At 38.0% G+C, this 26,099-nt stretch overlaps 2 protein-coding genes across 3 annotated transcripts in view; one reads left to right on the top strand and one right to left on the bottom strand.

Annotated features, from left to right (window-relative positions):
* LOC145995299 (DNA excision repair protein ERCC-1-like) overlaps positions 1-26,099 on the top strand; it is a 347,987-nt gene that overhangs the window by 60,361 nt on the left and 261,527 nt on the right. The gene's annotated exons all lie outside the window — the stretch shown is intronic.
* LOC145994892 (uncharacterized) overlaps positions 1-26,099 on the bottom strand; it is a 149,368-nt gene that overhangs the window by 5,814 nt on the left and 117,455 nt on the right. For both annotated transcript variants that reach the window (XM_083131348.1, XM_083131349.1), the window contains 6 exons: positions 19,303-19,437; positions 16,749-16,913; positions 12,584-12,715; positions 10,485-11,707; positions 8,579-8,738; positions 6,062-6,428 (listed from right to left, as the gene is read on the bottom strand). In XM_083131348.1, the coding sequence (XP_082987474.1) occupies positions 6,062-6,428; positions 8,579-8,738; positions 10,485-11,707; positions 12,584-12,715; positions 16,749-16,913; positions 19,303-19,437 (2,182 nt within the window). The remainder of the gene's footprint in view (positions 1-6,061; positions 6,429-8,578; positions 8,739-10,484; positions 11,708-12,583; positions 12,716-16,748; positions 16,914-19,302; positions 19,438-26,099) is intronic.

Here is a 26,099-nt window from a genome sequence, read left to right as displayed (position 1 = left end):
CATGTCTCAGATGAGACAGTTGAGCAAATTCGTGTCTATCCGCTGGCCACCACGTAGCCCAGATATCACTCCTCTGGGGGCATGTTAAATATGCAGCTTACTCAACGAAAGTGCCAAACGTGAATGCTTTGCATGATCAAATTGTTACTGCCATTGATACCATCCCTGACCGGCTGGACATTCGTGTCACTAAAGGTGCTCACATAGAAGTGTGGTAATTTTTTGTATGAAACTTTTTTATTTGCTCTTTGCAATAAAATTACCAAAAAATGTGCAGGTGTGTTTGTTTTAATTTCCCATCACTTCAAAACACCCTACCCTGTATTGCCTTCCATTTCTAAGTACCTTAGAACATTGGTGGTTCTAATCCATATGATAATGTCTAGACATAATTTAGAAACACTTAGTATATTTACATTCTAAGAAAACTCATACACAAAAAGAGCTAGTGAATTAGTAACACCGAAAACTTGACCAAATTTCTATTGCAAAGTTAAAACTTAACGTCTATCTAACCTATACTCTTGTCTCTGGAGCAAGCACAATGAACAAGTGTGAGGGAATGACTGCATGGAGGACGGAACAGCGACTGCAGTTACCAGCCTTTCCAGCAGCGTGTACTGCTTCACTCCACCCACTAGCTTTCTCCCTTTCTCTACTTTATGCATGGCCTTGCTCTTGAGATTTCAGGAACACTTCAATACATGTAAAATATCAGAACAATGCCATGGAAACTCAAGTGGGAAACAGCCTGCTGTTGGCTCGGTGAGGTTGGTCATTCCTGGGAGGCATAAAAATAAATGTATTTTGCCGGAGATACAATTTTTTGTAGGGGGAAATTCCCTGCATCTCCCTCCCCATTAATTCTCACATGGTGATTTTGTTTAAAAATATAGTTTACGCAAAATCCTAAAAAAGTCTTTAAAATAGTCATTCGTAAGCTTCTGTTTAATCACATCACTTTTTCCTGATGTATCACTGAACATGAAAGGTTCTTGGTGAACACATAAAGTCAATCACATGTTTGTTTCATACTTGTATAATGAATGCATTGTTATCCCTTTCCATCAGTTATTCATCGTCTCTCAGAAATAGAGGCTGTTCTGTCTAATGATATGGAGAAGTTGGTGTGTTGTTACAGCAAGTTCCTCTTTAGAAAAAGAAACATATAAGATTGCCTTATCCTCGGTCAGGGTGGGAGAGGCGAAACCATTGGTTACTATTGAGAAAGCCATCTAAACCATTGGTTACTATTGAGAAACATCGAAACCATTGGTTACTATTGAGAAAGCCATCATGTTCTACTGTTAACAGATACTGGGGAGGGGGGAGGGATGTACCTTAGTAATTTGTGCAGACCTTGTGTTGTCGCCAACTGAGACACTCACAAAAAAGACCAGGCATTGCAGTTTCAATCACTCAGACTGTTCGAATCTCACAGTCAAGAGTAGGGTACAGGAGAATTCACACTGAAGCTACAAGCAACAAGAGACATGTTGCTGTTGATTGGCTCATTCCCAAGCAGCATGTGTCATGCGTCACTCCATCTCCTTTAGACCGAACCCCCATGCTTGAACTCTCAGAAATGTCCATATAGAAGTATCTATAACTGGAGTATTAACTATCTAAAAGTTAATTTATTTTTGCATGTGATACAAAGATGTGTTAATAGCTGTCTTGTGGGATTTGCATGCATATTTTATAAAGTCTTGCTTTTTTTCCAGTTTTCCTTAACAGGAGGTCGATAAGTTGTAGACTCCTATTTTAGTTCTGATTGTTGGTGCAGAACATCAAATTGAATTCATATTAGTCGAGATGTAAATAAAATTTCCAATTTTCTTCTGGTAATGTGCAGAATTTTTCAATATGTTGTTTCAATATAACAAAATATGGTTTTGAGATCTATTGGTTAGGTTAACATGCCAAGAAACAATAATGAGAAGAAATGCAAATACTTTGAAAAAAAAATGCTGTCCACACATAGGTTCTCCTGAACACACCAGGAGAAATTCTAAATATATATAATTTAGAATGTCAGTATTTCTAGAAACAAGACTTTTTTTTTCAAAAGGTTATTGGAACAGGCTGATAGTCTATGTAGGAAAATTAATTCATATCTTTACAATACTTCTTTCTATCCTGCATTATTTTATTTTGTTCTGATAATTTTGCATAGTTTTTCTACCTTTTGGGTTAATCATGATGATGAGAATGAATGATGAAATTGATGATGGGACAAACGCAATCAGGATTCGAATTTTGGGCCTTTGGCTTTGTAGGACATCATGCTTTGTCATGAAGGCCAGTTACTGTATTATTGTACACAATGAAATGACCATCATGGAAAGTTTAAGAAAAGCCAAAAAAAACTGAAGTATCTAAATACCACTATCATTTCATTATTGTCAATATTGATGTTTCAAAAATTCTGGATAACCATATTGTGTTTGATATATCAAAGAGTGACCACAATAAGAGCTCAACGAACTTCAGTTTAACTTCTTCAGTTAGATAATTTTGAGACCTCTATACATTTCTGAGAATGTAGAATACTTTTCTACACAGTCCATTGATGTGTTCTGTCCAAGTAAGAGAACTATCAATCATCAAACCCAGGTTTTTAGATGTTGTTTTATGCGGTATGCACGTCCCACGTATCTTCAATACTATGTCGTTATACTTGTCATTCGTAATTGATTGTCTGTTCCCCAGTAACATGTATGTGGATTTGTTGGGGTTTAATATCAGTCCATTGGAATCACACCAAGTGGAAATTCTTTCCAATTCATCGTTGAGGACCATAACATCATGTCTAACTGTAATTGGCATGGTAGGTAGGTATATCTGTGGGTCACCAGCATAGAGATGATATGTACATGTTTGTATTGCTTTCGATAAGTCTGCTGTGTATAAAGTAAACAATAATGGCCCCGATATTGATTTCTGAGGCACCCCAGTTTTTATTGGCACAGATTTTGAAAATGATAGTGGAGTGCCAGGCATTTGTACTTTCTGGTGTTTGTCTGTAAGATACGAGTTGAACCACTTGATTGCTAATGGGCTGAAGTTATAATATCTGAGTTTAGCTAAAAGTAGATCATGCCGTACACTATTGAAGGCTTTGCTGAGGTCTAGGAGGACTAGTATGACTGCACTCCTTTCTTCCATGAAATGAAGGAAGTCAGTCATCTACTACTTTTGTGAGTGCAGTGGCTGTACTATGTTTACTGCGAAAACCTACTTTTTCAATAATTTTGGAGACAACAGGCAGCAAGCTTATTGGTCAAAGGTCATCAAGACTTTGAATATTTTTCTTCTTTGCTAGTGGGATTACGTGGCTTCCTTCCATATGGAGGGAAATTCTCCAGTGCAGATAGAGAAATTGATGATTTGTGTTAGTGCAGGCCATGGCCGCAGGCAAGAAAAATTTTCGGGGGGGTCATTCATAATTGTTCCCATAGGCATCGCCAGAAATTTGAATAATAGAAATAATAATAATAATTAAAATTTCATAATAAAACAATTTTATTCCAAAATAATAATAATAATAATAATAATAATAATACGTTTCATACAGTGTGTACTGAAATGCACAATTATTATACTTTGTTATCAAATTTTAATACACCTTCAAGAAAAAGCTCTAAAATTTAGATAGAAATTTTAGTCATAAAGTTTTTGTTTTTTGACCTTATAACTTAATGTTTGGAATTTTGAAAAGTGTGGAACCAGTTACTTACTCTCTTTAAAAACTTAGCCTGGTGCTACGAAACTGGAGATCCTAGGTTTGAACTATCAAGGGGGATTTTCAACTTTATCGGACAGGGAATTTAAAAGTTGGAAAGGGAATTTTGGGACAACCATAAGGGAATATTCAGTGCATATTCCTTGTGACGCAGGAACTAAACTGGAAAGAGGACAGCAGAAATGAAAATGGAGGGGTCACGGGTGGGCTGCGATTCCGAGAATAAATCCTGTTTCACTCAACTTTCAGAATTCCAAATATATGAAAATTCTAGCTTGATCGTTTCAACATTGTCTCCTTGTATTTTTGTGATGCTTCGAAAAAAAAAATTGAAAATAGTTACAGATTTTGGTTTCTGAACTTCCATTAATCCAACATGTCAGATGTTTCGGTGGGGGGGTTTGAACCCTAGAAACCCCTCCCCTCTAAATACGGCCATGGTGCAGGCAGTACAAAGGGAAGCGATAACTTTAACATTTTAATGTGATTTTATCAGCTCCAGCTGCATTTGAGTGTATACTATGTATTGCCTTATATATGTCAGGTCCTGTTATTGTTTAAATTGTGAAACATAAATCTGTAGTATTCTCATTCTTGTTTGTCATGAAGTAATTGTACTGGATAAGTGTTTCAGAAAAATTGAGATTCTGTGTTACACTAACAAAATGGTTGTTTATAACATCTGCATCCCTAAGATTAGATGGAAGGGCATCAATATTATTTGTAGTTTTATCAACAATACCTAAATCTTTTAGTTTTTGCCAGGTACCACGTATGTTCATATTTCTGCTGTTTATGGAATGTGAAATATGCTTTCTTTTCCTGCCTTGTAATTGATGTTGTGAAGTTACGGAGATCCTTGTAATGTAGCCAGTCATGTGGGTTATTTGTTTGTTTAAATCTATGTAAGGCATTATCCTTGAGTTTCATTACTAGTTTTACATTATCTGTGATCCATGGAGTATATTTTTTTCCTACCCTTGCCATCTTGGTAGGTGCATTCATTTCAGACACTTATGATTTTTGAATTAAAATAGTTTATTTTGTCTTCTATATTATGGATAGGTTTCAGCAATTCCCAATCTATGGCTTTCATATCATTTTCGAATTTATCACTATCAAAATTAGAAAAGTTGCAATATGAAACATATTTCATCTGCTTTATGGGCTTCTCACAAACCAATGATACATATGTGAGACAGTGATCAGAGATACCTATAGGGCTTTCAACATTCGACCTGTAAACAACATCGGTATTATCTATTGCTATGAAATCTAAGTGTGCCCTATTATTTGCTGTGATTCGAGTGGGTTTTTAGATTATTTGAGTCGGGCCAAATGTGTTAAAAATTGCTTTTAAATACATAGTGTCTGATTCGTGTTTTAAGAAGTAATAGTCCTTGTAGCGTATGTGTGTGTGTTAGGTCCACTTTAGATGAAAGGATTTTTCCTTAGCATTTTATGCCATGACCACAGTATGGCATATTTCATGGCATTTCTCTAGGATAGAATCAGTCCTATTTCCACAGCATTTTTCATAGCATAACCAATCGAAGCAAACTCTATATCACAGGTACAGATGTAAACAATGTTACTACTTCACATTAAAAGCTGATAACCAGGGAACGGATTTATATTTAATTACCTATTTATGTACGAGGCTGAAATTAGTTATATTTCGTATTATCTTTGCGCATCATGGCATGTACACTCGGAATATTCAGTTGGTTTTTTTTCTTCATATTTTTCATATATTAGGTTTTGGCTCATATTTTACAAATTTTAGTTATTTTTACATATTATTTCCATATTTCAGAACATTTCTCAACATATACTCCATATTCGTGCAATAACTACATGTTTCCATGTGACCCAAAGAGTTGGGTGAATTTCTTGCGAATAACTGACAAATTTGAAATACACTCCCTTTATTTCTTGCGATATTGAATAAATCCATCTTAAAAAACAACAGAAAAAAATTCATGTTCGAACACTAGCAGCAAAATTTTGTTATTCATTGTTTTGGAAACAGAAAATGGAAACTTACAATTAATGTCAATGTAAGCGTACTGTATTTTATGTAGCCTGTGTAGTGTCTTAAAATTGTAAAAAATTACCTTTTTAATACTATAAGTCCATATTTAACACCATATTTAACTAAACATATTTAGGACAGTTTTACTACATATAAATCCATTCCCTGCTGATTAGTTCATTGTAAGTTTAAATTTTAAGTTTAAAATGTCTAAAGTAGCAGTGAGTATGAGAAGTAAATTTATAAGTAATAATTAAGTTACATTATTTCATTTAACTAACCGTTTCTTCTGCCCTCTCCCTCCTCACTACTTCGAGACTCTTGCCGCAGCAGCAGTCGGCGGTGGAGGCTTCGCACTCTCATGACGCAGGCGTTGTGCTTCATTCGAGCGAACGTGAGTGTCTGAGGGTTGTTGTATGGTGCATCCATTGCAGCACGTGCCTTCTGTACGGCAGCATGGCAGAGGACAAGGGCTGTCTCCAAATCAGCTGACTCTTCTGTGAGATGAGACTTGTCCAGCAGTTGGTCTGCCTCCAGACACAGTCGTTCACAGTCGTCAACTTCCAGAGACATTGGGTAAGGTCCTGGAACACGAGCCTGGTACACAGGTCCACATCCAGCCTGCATCCCTTCTGGGATCTGACTCAGCTATAAAAAAGAAGGCAGGTTGAATAAAATTATAAATCTAAATGCCGACACTATTAAAGGAAATAATATATACAAACAAAACTGTTGCAAATGTTATTAAACTTTGCCAAGAAAATCAAATGCATTTTCTAAACTACTTTTTTTTCCTAATGTGTTCAATCCATGAATTCCGCAAGTTGCTGAAAAATCCACATGTACAGTCACATGCAATAAAAATGAGATGTCCGATTCCCAAAATATTTGCTTACGTACATGTTGTCTTGTGTTTCTTAACCCTAATGCAATGTTACTGAGGTTCATTCATCACAATAAAGAGTTAGGCAGCAAACGCAGCACCATGCAGACAAATTAGTATTTCAGAGTCTAAGTGTCTCATTTTCTATTATAGGTGACTATACATTATTTAATTATTATTTAGAGCCATCATCAGGATGTAGAATGTAAACATAATTTAGCAGTAACCTAAGGATACTATCCTTATGTTTACGTTTCATTTCCCTTGATGATAGCAGTAGGCAAAGCTTGAAATATTTTATATTAAATGTAACGGAGATTTCGTCCAGTGTATGGGACTGGTGGCCGTCCACCACAATGAGGAAATTGGGGAGCTATGAATGAGTAGCGTAATCTGGTCACAGAAACATACAACAAATGTCTGGGAGTTCGTCCACATGTCATTCCTAAACTGGTTGGATGATTGATCGCCCACCTTTCCTGAGGCATGTGGGAGTGAGACTGGCAGTTGGTAGATAGGCTTTGGCCCTTGAGAGCTGTTACATCATAGGTTATTATTACATATATTGGAAATTTCTATAAACTCTCAACACATCTTGTCAAAGAAGATTTGAAGTCACGAGTCCCAGCCTGTGCATTGGATTCTCTTTCCTTCAATGTGACCATTCATCAGTTTCACCCAACCTCATTCATCTAGTCATTGTGATTACGGAGATAGAAAAGCAATGTCAAATAAGAAAACATCAAAAATGCTGATACCAGCTTGCGGAAAATGCTTGTCTTTTGAACTTACATCTGTACAATAGAACTCCCAGGGATACAGCATCACATGTGCATGGTACAAACTACGAGCCGAGCATATTAAGTAATCTACTTTTGATAGTTCCTTGGCATTAGTACTCTCCGTGAATGTCCCTTCATTAGTTTAATTCATTACTCATCCTCGTCATCATACTTAGTCAAAAAGTGACAGAAATGTGATGCTAAATAACAAAAATATGAAATACAAATACAAATCAAAACATGAATATAATTTCTTGAGATAGTGAACAGAGTTCTGAATAGCTTTCTAAGTTTTCGAGAGTTAATGCCTCTCTCATGTTCACAGATGCAGGTGGAACTCAAACCTTTGGAAAACAGTCCAGTACTTACTTGTCAATATCTCAAGAAAATATCATTTATTGCTAGGATAGCTTAAATGCATGAATCATTTTATCAGGAAATACAATGAAAACAACTAAAGTGGCATAGTCAAGTTTAACAAAATTATCTAAAGAAGTATCACCATAAACTTCAATTAGAAGCGGATTTTTCTTCTTAAAAAATCTAAAAAGTAGTTTCGAAGCATTAGAACATTGAAATGGTGTCTAGAATGGTAAATGGCTAAACATTCTTATTCCAATGGTTGGGAAGCATCAGTTTTATGTGTGAATGGAAGATGTCTCAACAATGAGCAGGGACTAAAAATTCATAACGTGATAAAATATTATTCAATTCCTTGATACATGCTATGAAGCTACCACTACTATGCTGTATCTTTGTAGTTGCCTCTCTCGTTCATGTTTTTCTTCCCTATTGGTGCAGTTCATTTAAAAATTCTGTAAATTGCTTGGTTTATGTGGTACCAAAGTAATGCATTCCATAATTATATATACATATGTATGGTTCAATTAGAATACTATGAAGTAGCTGCAAAACACTGTGAGTTAAAAGTGCAATGCTGGTACATATGAAGTCTCTAACCTGGAGTGGACGGATCAGTGGTTGAGCACATTAAGTGGTCGACTTTCAATCTCATCACTGAAATTCCCAGGTTTTTGATTCCTGGCATGGGTGTTCTTTATGTGTGTTCAATTATCATCCTTAGCCAGTAGTGACAGAAAGCAACACTAAATAAATAAAATACGAACTCTAACCTGGAGGTTGTGCTTCAGTCCCTGCTGCAAGGGCAAGCTGTCTGTGGAAGACAAAGAGTATGAATCGTAGCCTGGATCATACGGCCCACTACTTGAGCTCGAGAGCTCACCAGGTTTGATGCTTGTTGGGCTCCGTGGAACTCCTTGGTTTGATTGGGACCTGGAATAAATGGAAACAAACTGTGTTTTAACAACTTTACAATAATACATAAAATATATAAAAATATATATTTGTTAAATCTTCCCTTTTCGGATTTTACTATTCGAGAATTACTGCCAACACAGTGTAACATCTCAATACCAACATTCAACATTTCTAAACATATATGCTGTAAAAAAGTGTATTATAAGTACATTATATAGCCAAAAGTCACCGGACACCCAGTACTGTTAATTCCAAAGACACCAGCCAGGTAACTAATACGATGTCGGACCTCTCTTCACTACTATTACAGCATCTACTCTTCGGGGCAGGATTTCCACTAAGTTCTGGTACATTGCTGGTGGATTTTTTCCAAATCGTCTTGTAGCCTCGTGAATAGTTCATGGGTGGTTTTCAGTCAAGTTGGTCTGGCACGTAACTGACGCTCCAGTTCATCCCAAAAATGTTCTATGGGGTTCCAGTCGGAGCTTTGAGCAGGCCAGCTAAGCACATCCACCTGATGCAATGGATCCTGTTTTATAGAGCATTATCGTGCTGATGGAGAAAAGGGCCCATTGCAAGCTGTTGCCACAGTGTGGGCAGCATGCTACTAAAACTAATGGCCTGAGCCCAAACCTGGAAAAATAGCCCCAGACCATGACACTACCGCCATGTTCACTTGGGTGTCCGGTGACTTTTGGCTACATAGTGTATATGTACACACACACACACACACACACACACACACACACACACACACACACAAACAAAACCATATTTGACTCAGTTAAAAACTTTATGGAAAATTAATTATTCAAATTTATAGTTGTCATTAATTTCTGTAATATATTGTGCAATCTGTGCATATATTACAAGAAATTAATGCATAAAATATAAACATGGCCATATATAAGGAGTTAACAGGTTCAAACCCCTCCCAGTGATTTAGTAAACATTTTTGTTGAGTAAATAATCTATCAATAATTGTTCAAACATTACATCGACTGGAAAAGTTTCAGAAGGTTTGGTTATGGTTTAATAGGTAAGTTCCAGTCATACATATACCAACATATTTTCTTCACACCCTTAATTAATGTTAATGACCAAAAAAGAAAAAAAAATCTTAAAGCTTGAATTTTTCACAAATGACAAAAAAAGTTGTCAAGAGAATAAATTTTTAGAGATGTAAATATGACTAAAAGGCACAAAATGAGAGAATAAAATGAAGTTAAGAAGTTCTAAAAAGTAGCTTAGAATAAAAATAAAATCCTTGACAAAAATGCCAATAAGCCAATTTTCTATTAATTTATAACGAATGCTGCAACTACTTAATATATTCATGGTGGTTGCGGTAAACGCGGTTTAAAATTACTTACGTGAAATTTAAAAGATTTCGTAATTCCGCGGAATTACGAAATCTTTTAAATTTCACGTAAGTACTTAATATATGTTCATCAAGCTTATATTTTCATTGAATTTGGTTAGACAGAAATATTTTTTGGGTAATTGTAATATGAATAGTAGTAGTAATAGTAATAATAATAATAATAATAATAATAATAATAATAATAAGTGATAACAATTGAAATTTAACTGTTCGTCCCATTATGTCTGTACATATGTCTCTGGATACATACAAATTTATGAACTTCACTATTATTGTTACAATGTATGAGATATTACACTTTTTGAAGAGCAGTATAACATCAAAGTATGCCCAAAAAATATTGCACCATAATTCTAGTAAAAGCCATATGTACATACCTTTGCATTTTGCCCACTATATACAGATAAGGATTCTCCATTGATGTTGATGAGGATGAGGAGGCACTGTTCCTGTCACCGCTCCAGTTTCCAGAATCCCGCCTCCGTGGAACATTCATATGATCTGGAACACTTGGATCCGAGGGACTGGAACTGGAGATTGGGAGCTGAGGTTGCTCAAACTGCTCCAAGCAATTGTTCACACTCACAGCACCACAGTTTGAACCTGGAAGCACAGGTGATCCTGGAATCTGTGATGTTCCCCCTTTAGGTTGCCGACGTTTCTGAAAGTTGAGAACACTTTCCACTGTCCTTCGACTAATGTAGCTGGGTTCTTCCCCATCGGCTCTCCGAGGAGGACCGATGGGTGGTTTGTGAGACACGACACCATTGGAATCTTCTGAGTAAGTTTGCTGGAACAAAGCTGCTGGATCCAAGCCTTCGCTATCAACAAAAATTCCTCCCTTGTAGAGACCTTGAAGTTCATTGATGTTTTGATAGTCGCGGAAGTTATCCGAACTATAACACTGACCCATTGCACTGCCATTGGACACATAATTTGAATTACTAATGTGTGCCTCTGGGTTTGGCGTTATTGCTCTCCGTGGACGGACATCCGAAACAAAATCGCCTGGTTTTTCAGGATTCGGAGTCACCGCCCTTCTCTGAGTCCTGGGCAGCGACCCATAGTGAAGTGTTCGAGACCCATTTGCTGTTGGAATGATCCCACAGTTACCACTAGACACACTACTCACGGATGGAGAAGTCCTTGGTTTGTGGCCCGGCACCAAAAAAGTACTCTTCGGAGCTGTTTCTCCAGCAACCGGAGTTCCATTAGGGTTGGCATACAGGAGGAGGAGTGGCTGGAAATGTCCCCTCCGGCACTTTTCCACAACCTGCTCCCACCTTGGACCTATCTCCCTCACCGTGGCATCATCGAAGTAAATCCAAACTTTGAGTTTAGTGTGGAAGAAGAATGTTGAGTAGTGTTTCCCGTAGTAAGTGACAACACCGACAAGGGAATGAGTGGTGATGGCTGCCCATCGGTTGTCAACCACGTTGTGAAACACATCCTTCAACCGAAGCGATGTTCCGACAGTTGCAAACACAGCCATTATATGTTCCAAAATTGGTCTTTCGGAATCCCAAACTATACCAATGGACACAATCTCTGGTCGGTTCATAAGCGTTCTGCAGATCTGTATTTTCGCACCACAAGCACTCTGTTAACAGAAGAAAATTTTTATTACTACTTGAATAATAATTCACCCGTATAGTACGCAAAATTCCATCAACTAAAAGCAAAATAAATTAACAAAAATTGAAGTTGAATTTTTTGAGAAATGTACCAAATAAATTTTATTTTTATGCCCTGTGCCACACTTAAAATACAAAATATATATTTAGAGTCTTTCACAAACATCATTAACATTGGTCAGTCCAGTTTACTCAAATAAAAATTGTAAACAAGTTTTCTTTTTTATCTCAATAAGAATTATAGATTTTGTATTATGTAAATTTTTACACTGCTGTGATTTCTTACTGTGACAGTAATAAAAAATAATAAGTATAATTTAGTAGGTTAGGGTCGTTTTAAGACCACTTTAAGCAAAGATAAGTTAATCTGGGACTAGACCTGCAACTTAAGTAGTAATCTAACTTTGGAACTTTCTATTAATAGGCTGCAATATTAGCCACACATAGCAAAATTATTCTGTGAAATGAGGTTATGGTTCATATTTGTTAGGAGTTAACTAACTGAATTATATGGAAGATACTATCGAATATACCAATGGTTTCCAAAGTGTGCCACAAAATGTTCTAATATTTTCACTGAAACTACACTTACTTGTTAGTCTACACATGGTTTTAGTACTTTTTACACATGAAATGTTTCTGAATTTGAAACACGTTTCTTTTTTAACTTAAGGCTAGCAAACAAACCACACTATTACAAGTGTTAGATAGGCCTACGTTCTGACTTGGGTGCCGTGGAAAAATCTTGAAATAGTAAGGGTGCTGTGAAACGAAAAAGTTTGGGAACCACTGGAATATACAACACCAAGTGAAATGCTGTTTTATATAAGTACTTTACTTACTGGGCACTCCCTAATATCACCCATTCCTCCAGCCTTTTTTAGAAGCTGTCCGAAGTGGTCTGGGTGTCCTGCTGATGCTGTGCTCTGTCGTGCTTGTGCTGTCAGGGCTGAAGCTGATACATAATGGACCATCTGGAAAATAAAAAAAAATATTAGTTTTTCTATAAACCTACACTCTGATGCTGCCATTTTGAATAGTATATTTACATGCAGTGGCAGCGATTAGGGGGCAGTTGACCCTCACTCTTTACCACATTTTCCCATCCCACTATGGTTTCTTAATGCTAAGCCTCATGTACCAAGAGAAAGTAAGATTTTCTTGCACCCCCAAAGTTTGAGCACCTAAGCGCTGCCACTGATTACATCACATGAAAATCAGTTATGTTTATTAATTAGATTCAGACATCTAGATTGTGCAGTAAAATTTAAAAAATCTTAGAGAAAACAAAATAATAGGATTGTTCAATCTGTAAGTCAAATTGAAGCTCAAAGAATTAAATCTGAAAAAAGCAAGGAAAATACTGTGGTACCATAGTTTTCGGCACAAAATGCCTCGTGTAACACTCCCACCCTCGAAATTAATATATACCACTTCAGGCACTGCATGTCACCAAAAGTATAATAAAGCCCAAGTAGAGTCGCAGTGTTCACAGCAAAACTATTTTGGGTTGTTGTTAGTGAACACTTTCATTCTATATGTAACCCTTGGGGGTAAAAAAAAAACGTGAAATGTGTTGAAACTTTGAGTGTGAAAAAGATTCACAGTAGTGACTACAAAATGACTGAATACACATTGTACAGAAATTTATTTCTCTTCTATGATTTTATAATTTAACCAAAAAAAATACAACAGTACTTACATACAAGAAATTCATTTCCTTACTGTAAGTTGTTTGTGCTAGTGAACTTCAATGGATACCCCTAATTTTTTTTATTTTTTTTTGCCGGAGTTCATTCTACAAGAATTCAATGGAAAATCTATTGATCACAAACTATATACCTCGTCAAACTTGTACAAAGTTTCAAATAAAATGTTCGTTTTTAAATGTCCCAAACTGGTTTGTGAAAATATTTTCCCCAATTCATATTCGCCTTTAAAGTGTTTATTTAAAAATAAAAATAAAATGCTATGCTCCCCACAGATTTTCAGAAGCAAGGCCTGGCTTATTCTTCATTCCAGTAAAGAAATCTCAACCAACATCAGCTGACTGGCATTCCATTCAACCAGTTCCAAGGCTTGTTTTGTAAGGCCCCTAAGTGGCAGGTACGCCATCCAGTTTGAATGTGCCCGAGGCACAATGAAGTTTCTCCCCGAGGGTAAAAAAACAAACATCAGGCCCAAAGGTATTCGCATTCCTTTCGCGAATGTTCGGCGCCCGCCTTTCCAGCCATGTTATGCTGAACTCATTTGGGTGAAGCAAGAGCTGGAAGAGACGCGCTTCATTTCCTCTGCTACCGTGCTGCCCCCAACACTCCACGGCAAATTCGCCATGTCCCAGACAGTTGTTGTTGACATGGAAGAGGAAAACTCTGATTTTCTCTCACTCTTTCCTTTGAAAAGTTCATCAGGGTTGTCAAAGTTGCCAACTTCAGTGACCTGATTTTGAATGCAGCACATTCTTTTCATGCAGATTTCACGTATGCATCTATAAGCTGGTCAGATGTAAAAAAAAAATGCCTGTAAAGTGGAAATGTCTACATTGTTCCTCTATATTTACTTTTTGCTGGTATAAATAGGTTAGAAATATTTTATTTTTCTTGATAGCTAAAGCGTCGCCATAGCTCATGTGCCCAATCATCTGGAAATGACTAAATTTAACTATTCATAAAATTCTCAACTGTTTTAATGTTTCTATACTGATAAATCCCAATGAATCTTTCATTATAAAAACTTAGAATTGCTCGGATTTTTTTTATTGCTTTATGTTATGATCCCAATCTAGGCATTGTTATTTCCCTTCAATCTGACCGCAAGCAATGGACTATTGAATAAGTGAACATGGTTGTTGTCCTATCTTTCAACACGGAGACGTTGAAACTCGGCCGAACGAGCGAATGATCGATATTACAGAAGTTCAAAAACGTGTCAAAACAGCAATAACAAAATTGACATTTTTTTTACGTGAGAAAAAATATTTGCACAAGTCGTTTCGTTACACGAAAATTTTAAGAGGGTTTTGTATTTAAATTGCCTAAATCACATGATGGCATTTTCTGTTTGGGTATAGGGAGTCAGGTGGTTCGCAGCAAAGTATAGCTCGGGCAGGGGGAAAACTGATGAATGCCTAGTATCATCTATTAATGTAGCCTATTATTTTGTTTCTTCTAAAATGCAAAGTTAGTAAATTTCCACCCAAAATATTTTCATTTGGTAGCTCTGCATTAACTGTAAACCCGCCTCTGGTGAAATTCGATAAATGAAAGAGAAGTGTCACGGAAGCAGAGGAAAAAGGTGTGCACCAGCAAAATTTCTTCTCTTACAATGAAAAAAAATGGATATACAAGAAAAAAAATAAAAATAGCAAAATTTGTCTGTAGTACTGTTATTTTCCTAAATATATTTACATAATATTATACAAATGCTTTATTATAAATAGTAGCTAATAAAAAGGCAGTTCCCTGTTTCGGGCCCGGTGAAGGCACATTGCACGGTGGTGAGAATCTCACTTTAAACTGTAGGTCCAGTTCCGATTAGCATAAAACACGTGCAAAATCGTGAATTTCTGTACCCGCGTGATGGCAACAGTGTTATCACATATGCAATGATAGCCCTACTTTAGTTTGACCAATGTTGGGAAACAATTTCCCTGTCCGCCCAAGCTACAGAAACATGCTCAACTTATGAATACATTTCCTTGAGGACAAGCCCATCATCTGTACCTAGCACATACTACGCATGGGCGTGGGGAGGAAAAACAAACGAAGGTTGCAAGGAAAATGGAACAGCCTGTCTTTTGTAGTTGCAGCGTAGGCAAGAAAAGTTACAAGCAGTTTCCGTTACTGGAGCCATTCAGCTTTATCAGGGAGCGTAAAATAACTGATGCGTTTGTTGTTCCGTTGTTTACATGCACTTTAATGCCTTGGGTACTTTGATATTCTCCTCTCTAAATGCCTTAGCGTTTTTACTCCATTAGAGGATAGGGAATCAAAACGATACAAAGCTTTCTTGAGTGGCCTTGGTTAACCTCCTGTGCCGCCAACAGAATGCCCTTGATTTTATCAAATCCATTACTTGCACATGCCAATCGGAACGCTTTCAGTTGCGCATGTGCTGTTGTAGTATTTGTTCAAAAGCGGCAAATTAACGATTACGAAAACAGTTTCACTTGTATTGCCATTATGGTTGTATGCGGGGGTGAGCATCATTTCGAATTTCATAATATTTATGATGGGGTAAGACTACTTTTTAGTGCACAGGTACCCCTAAATGGCGAGTTTGTAGATACGAAAAGTTCGGATACTGTACGGTACTGACGGGTATGAAGATGCATGAAATCAAACAGCATATCACTCTCTTCAATGCCAAAAGATTGTCGAAGCTGAAGTAATCGGGGTTGGGCCTACAGTCCAAAGTTGTGAAATGAGCCCCCACCGAGATCGAACTCGTAAACCACTGCGCTGTCTGAGAGGACCCGTCTGTTTCCAACGACCATCTTGTATTATTTGTGGTCTTGTTTTGACATTTTGATATTTTATCTCAATGTTGGAACCTCATATTGTATAAAATAAAGTGAATGAACATGCCGAAGGTTCCACAGTGGGATGCACAAGTATTGCTCGGCAAATTGTCCACGACTATTTTCATTAGTTTTCTCTTGCTTACTATGTGTTTTACATATGTTCCTGCAGAAGTACTCCAGCAACTTGTTAAGCGTATTGTTTGAATTCTTGAAGTCTTCATTGCGTAAAACAAAGGTAATAAACATGGTGATGGGAAATTTGCTTGGAAATACTTATGCATTCAACTGTACAAGCAAATATTTGAGAGAGAGAGAGAGAGAAAAAAAAAAGAAGTGAGAGATAATGAGACTCAGCATGAGATAAAGGAGAAACTGTTTCTTGAATTCTTATAAAGAGGTGAGCTAATGCTGAAACACAAATATAAATTCATACAAAACTGAACTAAACTTATAGATTTTTACATGTGTTTGTAATTGTAACATACCTGTGTAAAAGGCAACGGCTCGGAAGTGGCGCCACACACTCCACACACGCTTTGCTCCACCAGTGTCATGGCGAACTTCTGGTGCGGGATGCAGTGGCGTGCGCTGCACATATCTTCCGCTTCGCCGCTGGCGATGTGGAAGTGGATTCGCAACAGAATATTTTCCTGTGGAAGAGGATACACAAGGTAACAAAAAGCACGACATAATAAGTAAGCACTTATTTGTATATCTTGACATAAAATAAAGATCATAATTCTGATACCAAACATCGTCTCAAGATGACTAGTACACGAAGCACGTGGTGAAACCCCATTTACTTTAGATGCGAGTTTGCCAGTGCCATTTGGGGGGGGGGGGACACAACTCCGTCAGTTTGCGAGGAAGAAATTTTTCAAAATATTTACACTGCAAAAAAAGTGATTTTCACACCTTTTTTTTAAAAAAAAAAAAACATCTGTTCCTGGTTTGTATTCACTGGTTACCAGTACAGAAACCATGAAATAAAAAAAATCAATGATTCCGAATTATATTATTTCTGTTGCCTTAAATAAAAATAATGTGAACTTTTCACCCTTATACGCCTTCATGGCGTGGTGCATAGCACAGGGGAGCACTTTACTTTTACTTTTTTTTACTTTTACTTTACTTTTCACTGCTGCTCGTTGTTATTTTGACATACAATGGATTTTTCAAACAAATAAGTTTTGTCCAGATGGGCCTACAGTTTGCAGTTGGATCTGAATGAAGGCGTGTCCAGGATGTAATCCAGGGATTTTTATCCAGAGGTTTTCATTGGAGGAGAAAGCTAATTCAACTATAAAATGCCCATAAATGAGGTCATTAAATACATAATTTTGGGGCGCATAATGAAAAATTAGGATGCGTGTGGGTAAATCATTACACAGAATACAGCGTTGTATTATAGAGGATGCTTCCAGTGTAAACTACGAAAACAGTGTGCAAAACTGTATGGAATCTACTGTATACATTTATTTAGAAACAGCGTTGGTGATGATGCTGATTATCAAATTATGGTGACCATCCTTCCCTCCCAACGACTATGAGATCCTGTACTTATATGTGCAGACAGATTGATGGCTACTTTGTATAACTTTTTAAGCACACGCCTTCGTCTCATTAAGGTTTGTGTTCAGTAACCCGTGAGTCATTTGTGGAGCGTGGGTGTCTGTGGCAATGGGCTGTCGAGGGTTCCAGACGTCGCTGAGAGAGAGAGCACCTCCACGCAAGGAGATTTCTCCAGACACCACGCTACAAGTTGGGAAGTAATCTGGCGCCACCGTTCCACGTTGACAAGAGCTCGGCGTGCGGGAGGCGCCTGCCTACGCGAGCAGCAATCTCAAAACAACAGAAGCTTCTTCGACACCTACCACCAGGTAGCGCTCCTCGGTCAAAACAACTTGGAAATTCTGCTATTGTATTTTCTAGAAAGCATTAGAAACTGCCCCTCTCCCTATGTAGGTCGGAGTTATACTTTCGGTATTATCACATTTTGTAACTAAGACTACACTAACCATCTGCAAAGCCTCATCAAAGTTCGAGAAGACTACATTAGACCCTCGTCTTCCCCCGACCTCCTCCTCCTCCTACATAATGTTATATTTATGTTGATTTTCAGTTCAATTTATGCATCGAATAACCAGAACGGTGCCTACGGTTTAAATAAAGTCAAGACTCATTGAAATTTACCCTCACCAAGAATCGAACCGGGGAACCCTTGATTACAATGCGATAATGCTATAGAAAGAACCCTCGGTTGTGTTCGATTCTCGGCATACAATTTGTATCCCACTATGTCGAGGAGATTACTGGAAATTACCAATGTAAATGTTATTTAACGTTGCCTTTTCAGATAAATCGCGACGATGAGAATCAATGAAGAGTGAGAAAACTCAAATATACCCTACCAGAGTCTCGAGTTTAGCACCTTCAGACGCGCTCAATACACTCGACATTTGAAATTGGGTGTTGTTTGTCCTGAGCACGTACAGGGTCAACGATACAGCGTATATTGATACACTTGTTGTTGTTTTTTTTATTGTATCTTCTGCAAATATGCTGTATAAAGAAACAAACTGCCGGAGTACTAATTGAGGCGAGTGTACAGACCCCGGCAAAAAAGGACACCCAGATCCTGAAAGGAGTTGATGTGTGTTGCCTAAGTCTACGGCGTTGGTAGAAGTTGCCATTGAAAATTTGCTCACTTATCGCCGTAGTGTTAGGCAACACACACAACGGCCTGCAGAGAAGCGAGTATTTCAGGATCTAGGTGTCCCATTTTTATTGCCGGTGACTGTACACATGGGTGAATAGATTGTTCTGACAAACTTTTCGTGCCACCTTTTCTACCATTCTACCTACGCTCACATATGCAAACATCTTAATTGTACTTAAGGATATCACAAAAAAAATAATCTCTCTCAACATCAAATGGTATAGCTGCAGTTCTTTTTTATGTTTTTAATCAGGTTCGTTTTTTATTTGTCCCTGCAGTTTGATGATAAGCAACAGCAACTAAAATAGCATGTTACTTACGAAACATTCTGCTGCGTCGTCCATAAAGCCAAGCTGGAACCTCTGCTGGTCGAAGAAGGATTCAGCCAAAGCTCGTCGCAAGGCATCTGGGGGCAGGGCGGATTCCTGGCTGTACTGCAGCTGAGCAAATAATTCCTGCAAAAAATCGCAAAATACAGCATACTTTAATATTTTGAAGAACCATTCTTCTTAAAATGAATAAGATGATACTAATAGCAAATCAACTTCAAGAATAATGGGCTAATACACAGGCTTTCAAAACTATTTGTTTATTATTTACTTACTATACGTATACGCATACGTACATGTACACATTACCTACATTCATGGACTCTCATTTAAAATTCCAACAAGCAAGATATTTCCCAGAAGGTAGTGATTGCTGCTACAACCGTTCTAAGCATTGCCATTGGCTGATAGCTTTGTGGGGTAGTATAATCTGTGATGGTTAGGTTAGACTTGTTGCGTTTGGTTCTCTTAGAAGAAGATGAAAAATAGTTGTAGCAGCAATACCGAATTTCCCAGAATGAAACTGAGACTGTTGGTTTTATATCAATCGCGTGCAAGTGAAGAATCATCAAATGTAATCAACTGACGATACACAAATTCAGCACATTATGAAATCTTAAAATGGCTGTTTCACACAAACGCTGCAATATTTTAGAGGGCCGGTACCCAGGATTTTTTTGAGGGAGGGGCTACATCCGAAATATATATATTTTATATGAGAGAGAGGGGAGGGGACACAGAGAGATATTACAAAATAGTTCAAATAGTTCTGTGTTCCGCAAATTAACAAAGTTTTCAAATTCCCTTTAATTTTCTTATACCAGGGCCATTGAAAAGCTCTGATAATTTGTTTAGAAAATAATATATATATAAAAATTAAATGTTGCATATTAGCAATTATTATTACAATAAAGAACATGTCTAAATGTGACTTAACAAATAAAAAATAATAAAGCGACATTTTCGCATCACGACTGCAGATCGAAGAAAGTCGGGACAGGGATTAAAAGTAATGGACTGTCCTAACTAAATCGGTGAATCGGACGTCTGGTAGCCTTGCATCGTTGATAATAAAAATAAAACTCCCCAATATTGCAGACTGCAAACTTCTGTTAGCCTTCCTCTCTACACAACAAACATATTAATTTATGCAAGAATAAAATTTGAATCTTTACAAATTTGAAAAATCGTCAATGTTATTTTCGTAACTTTTTATAGGTTAACATTTAAATATTTCATGATTCGAGGGGGGGGGCATGGCCCCTCCCCTGGATACGGGCCTGTCTATTTAGAACTGTTTTCCTTCGCTCGTTTGAAATTGGATTATTTGTACAGAGCGAAGACATTCTTTTGGACATTGTAATCTATTAGTTATAGTTGGAGTACTATGGTACATAAAGAGTGAATTTTGTTATTTACTTTAAAGACTGGGGAATAGCAAATTGCAGCCTTGTTAGTTACTCCAACTGAGAATATTTGATCTATCTTTTATGAATATAAATGTTAGGACTTGAAACCAGTTAGTATGAATTCAAACCATGTATTGTAATTTCAAATAGCTTCAAAAATTGTATTTTTCTTGTATGGCATCCTAGCCCACAATTTTCTTGAAAGCTGTTTTGGTTCCTCTTAAATCAGTGTCTGAATGGTCCACGAACAATTGATGGGAAGAATTGATAATCTTGATGACTCACAGACGGAACAAAGAAAGTGAACAATTATTTCAATGGGAATTATCTCAAAAAGTAAGATTTCTTTCCTTGTGTGTAGCAGAAGTTTCCTGCGTCATCGCGAGTCGAGACATCGAACCCATTTATCTACCCTTTCCGCCCGCCCCCCTCCTAATCAGCGGCGGACAGGCTATTGTGCCTGGGACCAACGCATCCGCCTACAATGCGAATCAAGACACAAAAGAAACACAATGAAAGCGCGCGAGTTCCAAATCCTCCCACGCTGCAACCAAAAAAGATCTTGCTTGTTCTCCCAGCTTCCTGCCTCGGTGAAAGTGAAGTGTTACAGTTCAGCCCTCAGATCTGGTTCTTGTCATTTGGACACGCACGATCTCTTTCTGGCCCAGGTTACGTTCGTGACCGAGCGCCACAGTTACCAACCTTGCCGGTTTGTCTTAGTTTGGTAACTTTTCGTGGTTGCTGTTGCGTTGGGACATCGAACACCTATGTGCGGTTCCCCCGCGAGCCACGCCCGAAACATAAATTTGCCTTCTGACTGATGTAGCTGTTGAAATCGCGCCATCTCTGTCGTCGCTCTAACAATGTCTACCATGAAAAGACACTTATCACAAAACCCGTTCGACCACCCAGACGACGCCGGAACCAGCAAAATAAATATTGGTTTGAAGTGGGCATTACGTTCAACTAATCACCAACGGTACTTTGGAACAAAGCTTTAATGTCAAACTGTGATGAACACGTTGGAACAAATGTAAAAGAAACAAAATCATAAATTCTCATTGGGTCAGCCACATTGGAACTAAATAAATGTCACAAGCCACACACGTGTATTTTCAAACTCCGCTTATGTGTAATTCTACAGTAACTCCAATGGCAACTTATATTTTAACCATGCTGTTCTACTGTTAATTGATATGCAGCAATTAATGGGCAAAACGCAATACATTTCATGTTCTCTTATTCCCATAATGCAATACAAATTAAATACCTAATAGTATACTGACGGGCATCGTGCAACTTTATTGAAAGTTTCACAGCCCACTAATCATAAGACCATGAGAGGATCTACTATATATTTTTCTTCCACCCGTTTGGCGGCGCTAGTGTTTTTCGTATTCGCTTCTCGATGCTAAGCCGGAGTATCCGTAATATTGGTGGTATAGGATTATTTTTGTAGGTTATCCAAGTTGGAATTTATTATAGAAATGGAACTGTTCGAGATATTCAACAAACATGGTTGGGCGACGTGGAGGACTTTGCTTTTATGAAAAATTGTAAGATTTGATTTCAAGTTGTGTGTATTTAATTGCAAACACGTACGTTAACTTGCGTTGAATTATTCTTGGAAAACCTAAAATTCAACAACAAAAATGGCATCCAACCTAAATGACATGGAAATTCCCACACACACACATAGGCGCACACAAAAAAAAAATCTGAAAGTTCTGTATGTGATCCACCGTTGGGGATGCCATAAATTTGAGTGACCCACGTTGGCATTAAATCACTTTCCCAGGTTCTTAAATGTTAAAGGGCTGCGCTATTTATCATTAGGACTATTCAAAAGTTTCTGTTTGAATTCACCATTGTGCCAGACGCCGATGTACTCTCACTGTTAAAACTTAATATCTAGAAACCTGACCATAAAATTCTCTTTAACTTCGCCTTTACTACAAAGCACGAGCAGCAGAAGAAAGAATGAGTCGCTGTGCAATTTATTGGTTCCGCTTCAAACACTACCATAATGTGACAGAGAAAGGCATTAGCTTTAGAGCTCGGACGTCTTTATACAGCGCTCCACTTTAAAGTAATAGACTGCAATTGAAAGAACATTTTGTATGAAGTATTTTTGTAGTTAACCGAGAGTAAAAAAAGCTGAAAGTGTGCAAGAGTTCCAGAATTCAATGAAACGGCAGATCAGTTTGAGATTTGTGGTTTCTAGTAAACGAATAAAAAGAATTGGTAAGAATTTGTTTACGCTCTTTACTTTGCTTTCGCTGCACTTTTTGACACTAAATATAGTGCAGGTGTATCCTGGTGCCATGCTTGCGCAAGGAAATGATGTTCAACGAAGCAGCGGGGTTCAAGTTCACAAGATTCAAAAAATGCCTGTCTACTACTTTAAACGTTCATCTGATTACTTAGCACGCTCCACGTGACATTACACCGCTTCAGAACGTGGTGCAAACGGTGTAGACACCAAATCAACCAAATAGACGGAGTCAGTGTTACACTTTGTAACCAAGTGGACGCGTGAGTGCAGAGAGAGTCAAAAAGTGTAAATTACCCGGGGCTAACAACGATAGGTGTAATTAGCTTTTTTTATTTTATCAGCAAGTTTTTCACTGGTTTGCGTTGATGCAGGTTTCTGTATATCGATATTTGATGTTCCGCATTTTCTTATTGGCATTTCTTGTGTTGGATCTATCTAATTCTGTGTTTAAGGTAGGAGAATCCCTCAAAATTGATCCCCGCTGTGACACAACTAAACGAGAGCTTTGGGCAAGTCCATTTCGGTACTGAAGAGCAAGGCAGTTCGCAGGGGTTTTCTCACGGTGACTTCCTCACCTACGCTAGACTGACACAAGAACCGGCTTTTCTTCCCCAACACCCGTTCACCTTCCTCCGCTCGTCACTCACCGCAGGAAATGCCCCGAGAGCCTCTGCCTACGCGTGAGAATATGGCTCTCTGCCTTTGTGGAGGAAAATATTAACCTTGATTGTATCTGTCATACTCTCAAGTATTTGTGGAGAGCGTGAGGCTGAAGGAAGAAGCCAATGGCAACGGAAGAACCATTTTGGATCATTGGAAACTTATCGGAAAGTGATAATTACGTGGATCATGACTTGGTGTTACTAGAAAAAAATTATTTTACTGATCCGTCACACCATTAGTGCTGTAGAAATGATTAGAACACATTTAGGAACCTTAAATTTTATGTACAAATCGGTGCTCCAATCAGTGGCGTATTGGGCTTGAGATAATTCAAAATGCCCCCAAACTGGGAAAAATATAGTCATTATTACTGGTTGACTTAAAAAACTAGTCTGAAATGAAATTGTAAATGCGCCAGCAGCTACAATACGGAGCCAACTAAACTTCTAAATTGGCTCAAAATATTATTGTTGATTCTTGTTCAATTGTGACTTGTGATGGTTCAAATCTAAAATAATATTTGATTTTGTAATTCTCTGAATGTTAGTGAGAATGGTTCTACATTAGCATGCAATGTTAGATCTTGCAATTTAAATCGGCTACCAGGCCTTTAGTGACAACACACAATTTAGCACACTAAATAATGCACCGATATGTAATGACAATGACTGCCACAAGGACTTTCTATTCTTTTATCTTTCATGTTTCATCTTAGTGCTTGTGAAATATAGAGAGGAAACGCAGTTGGGATGTAATGTTCCAGTCTTGTCGTCGCCATTCAAAGGACATGATGAATAATGATTGCATATAAAGTGTGAATTTGGGCTCCGTGGTCAATTCGAATTTAGAGTTCACTTTTCCTTGTCGCAGAGCCGTGGTGGCTTAGTCGTTATGAAATTTGACTCAAGCTGGAGACCTGGGTTCGAGACCCGTGTTGGCTGACCCTGCATTAGTGGGCCTAGGGTTCGCCCAGCCTCTGATTAACGTGTGTCTGAGGCGGCTGGAGCGTGGTTTCGATCAAATCATCTGCACAATGTGGTCAAGATCAAGACTGCTTGGAACCATACCTCCACGCCACCACGTGTCTTCAGGACATAGCATATTCCTTCTACTCTTATCGTTTATATCTGAACTGTGCGAAGTACTTCAAGCATTGTCGGTAGCAACAACGTGTTTAAAATGCAATACACAGTCACATATTCATAAACATACAATGTGTGTTCGTGCGTGTATGATTTGGGGTTTTGTTTTACGTACTATGAACAATTGCCCCGTGCTTTGTTCATATATTTTGCGGCGGTACGTGAAGAACAAGAATGAGTAATTGTGCTGTTAAGTGGCAGAATGAACCGATGGCAACCAGCTGTAATGCAATCTTTGCAGCACGCAGAACAATTACTATATATAATACATATTGCGAACAAAGCTATTGTACAGGCTTTGTTTTTGCAAAGTTCTAAAAATAAAAAAAAATGGCACTTCCGCCAGCCGACGACGTTGGAAGAGACTGAGGAATCGAAGTAACAGTCACCTGGATCCGACACTGTTTCAGGAAACGATGGAAACACACACACGTCCGGTTCTCTTAAATGTTGAGTCATTCACTCCGCTCAGGACTTCCACTCCCCCTCCACCTGCCTCCATTCGGGAACATCTGAATAATTTACACGGCGACGGGCAATTCGCTTCCGGTACACACTCCGGCAGTGCACGGCGTTGCATTTCCTCCATACATGTGGTTAACGGACACGAGGAATCAGCATCCTCTCGCAAACTGCAAGTAGCATTGCTTCTGAACATACGTCGTTTCAGAGCAATACAGGATATTTCAGCAATAAAACACTAAAACATTTTCATTCTAATTTCATTTACTAGAAATGTAGCAGTTACATATATTTCCCCTATTTCCTCATAATTTTTGGATAGGCACTTCAACATTGTGCCTATCTGTAGAGAGACTCATGTGTGCATTTCACCAAATGAATTGTTAATCCTAGCGTGGATGTTTCTTTCCTTCCCATCAAACAGGTCACAAATTTTCAGAATCGAACTGTTGCTATTGTTCTGGTATCACGATTACATAACCGTCGAAAAATGAAGAAATCTAAAAAATTGGGTTCATCCAATGTTACAGGACTGGTTTGTCAAAAGCATTTTCTAGACTTTGTGACAATATTTCTACAACCTCCATCGAACATGTTCTAACGAAGAAGTGCGGTCTCAAAGAATGCCGCGCCATGTCGACAACTGGTAATGTTGGTAATTTTGAACCAGGTGTGTTTGCTCTCAGTGGTGGGCTTGTCGCACGTAAAAGGTGGGCTATGCCTCTGTTCTACATTCAAACGGAACTGCCTGCCAATCTGCCAATATACGAGTAGCATTTTACGAAACTGTTAAAGTCGTCCAGCGAAAATAAATAAGCGAGTGCACGTATTCGTACT

This window comes from Lepisma saccharinum, chromosome 11 (genome assembly GCF_977018435.1).
Source record: "Lepisma saccharinum chromosome 11, izLepSacc3.1, whole genome shotgun sequence".
NCBI lineage: Eukaryota > Metazoa > Arthropoda > Insecta > Zygentoma > Lepismatidae > Lepisma > Lepisma saccharinum.
The sequence above is the reverse complement of the archived record's forward strand: the minus strand, read 5'-3'. Positions and strand labels throughout refer to the sequence as shown.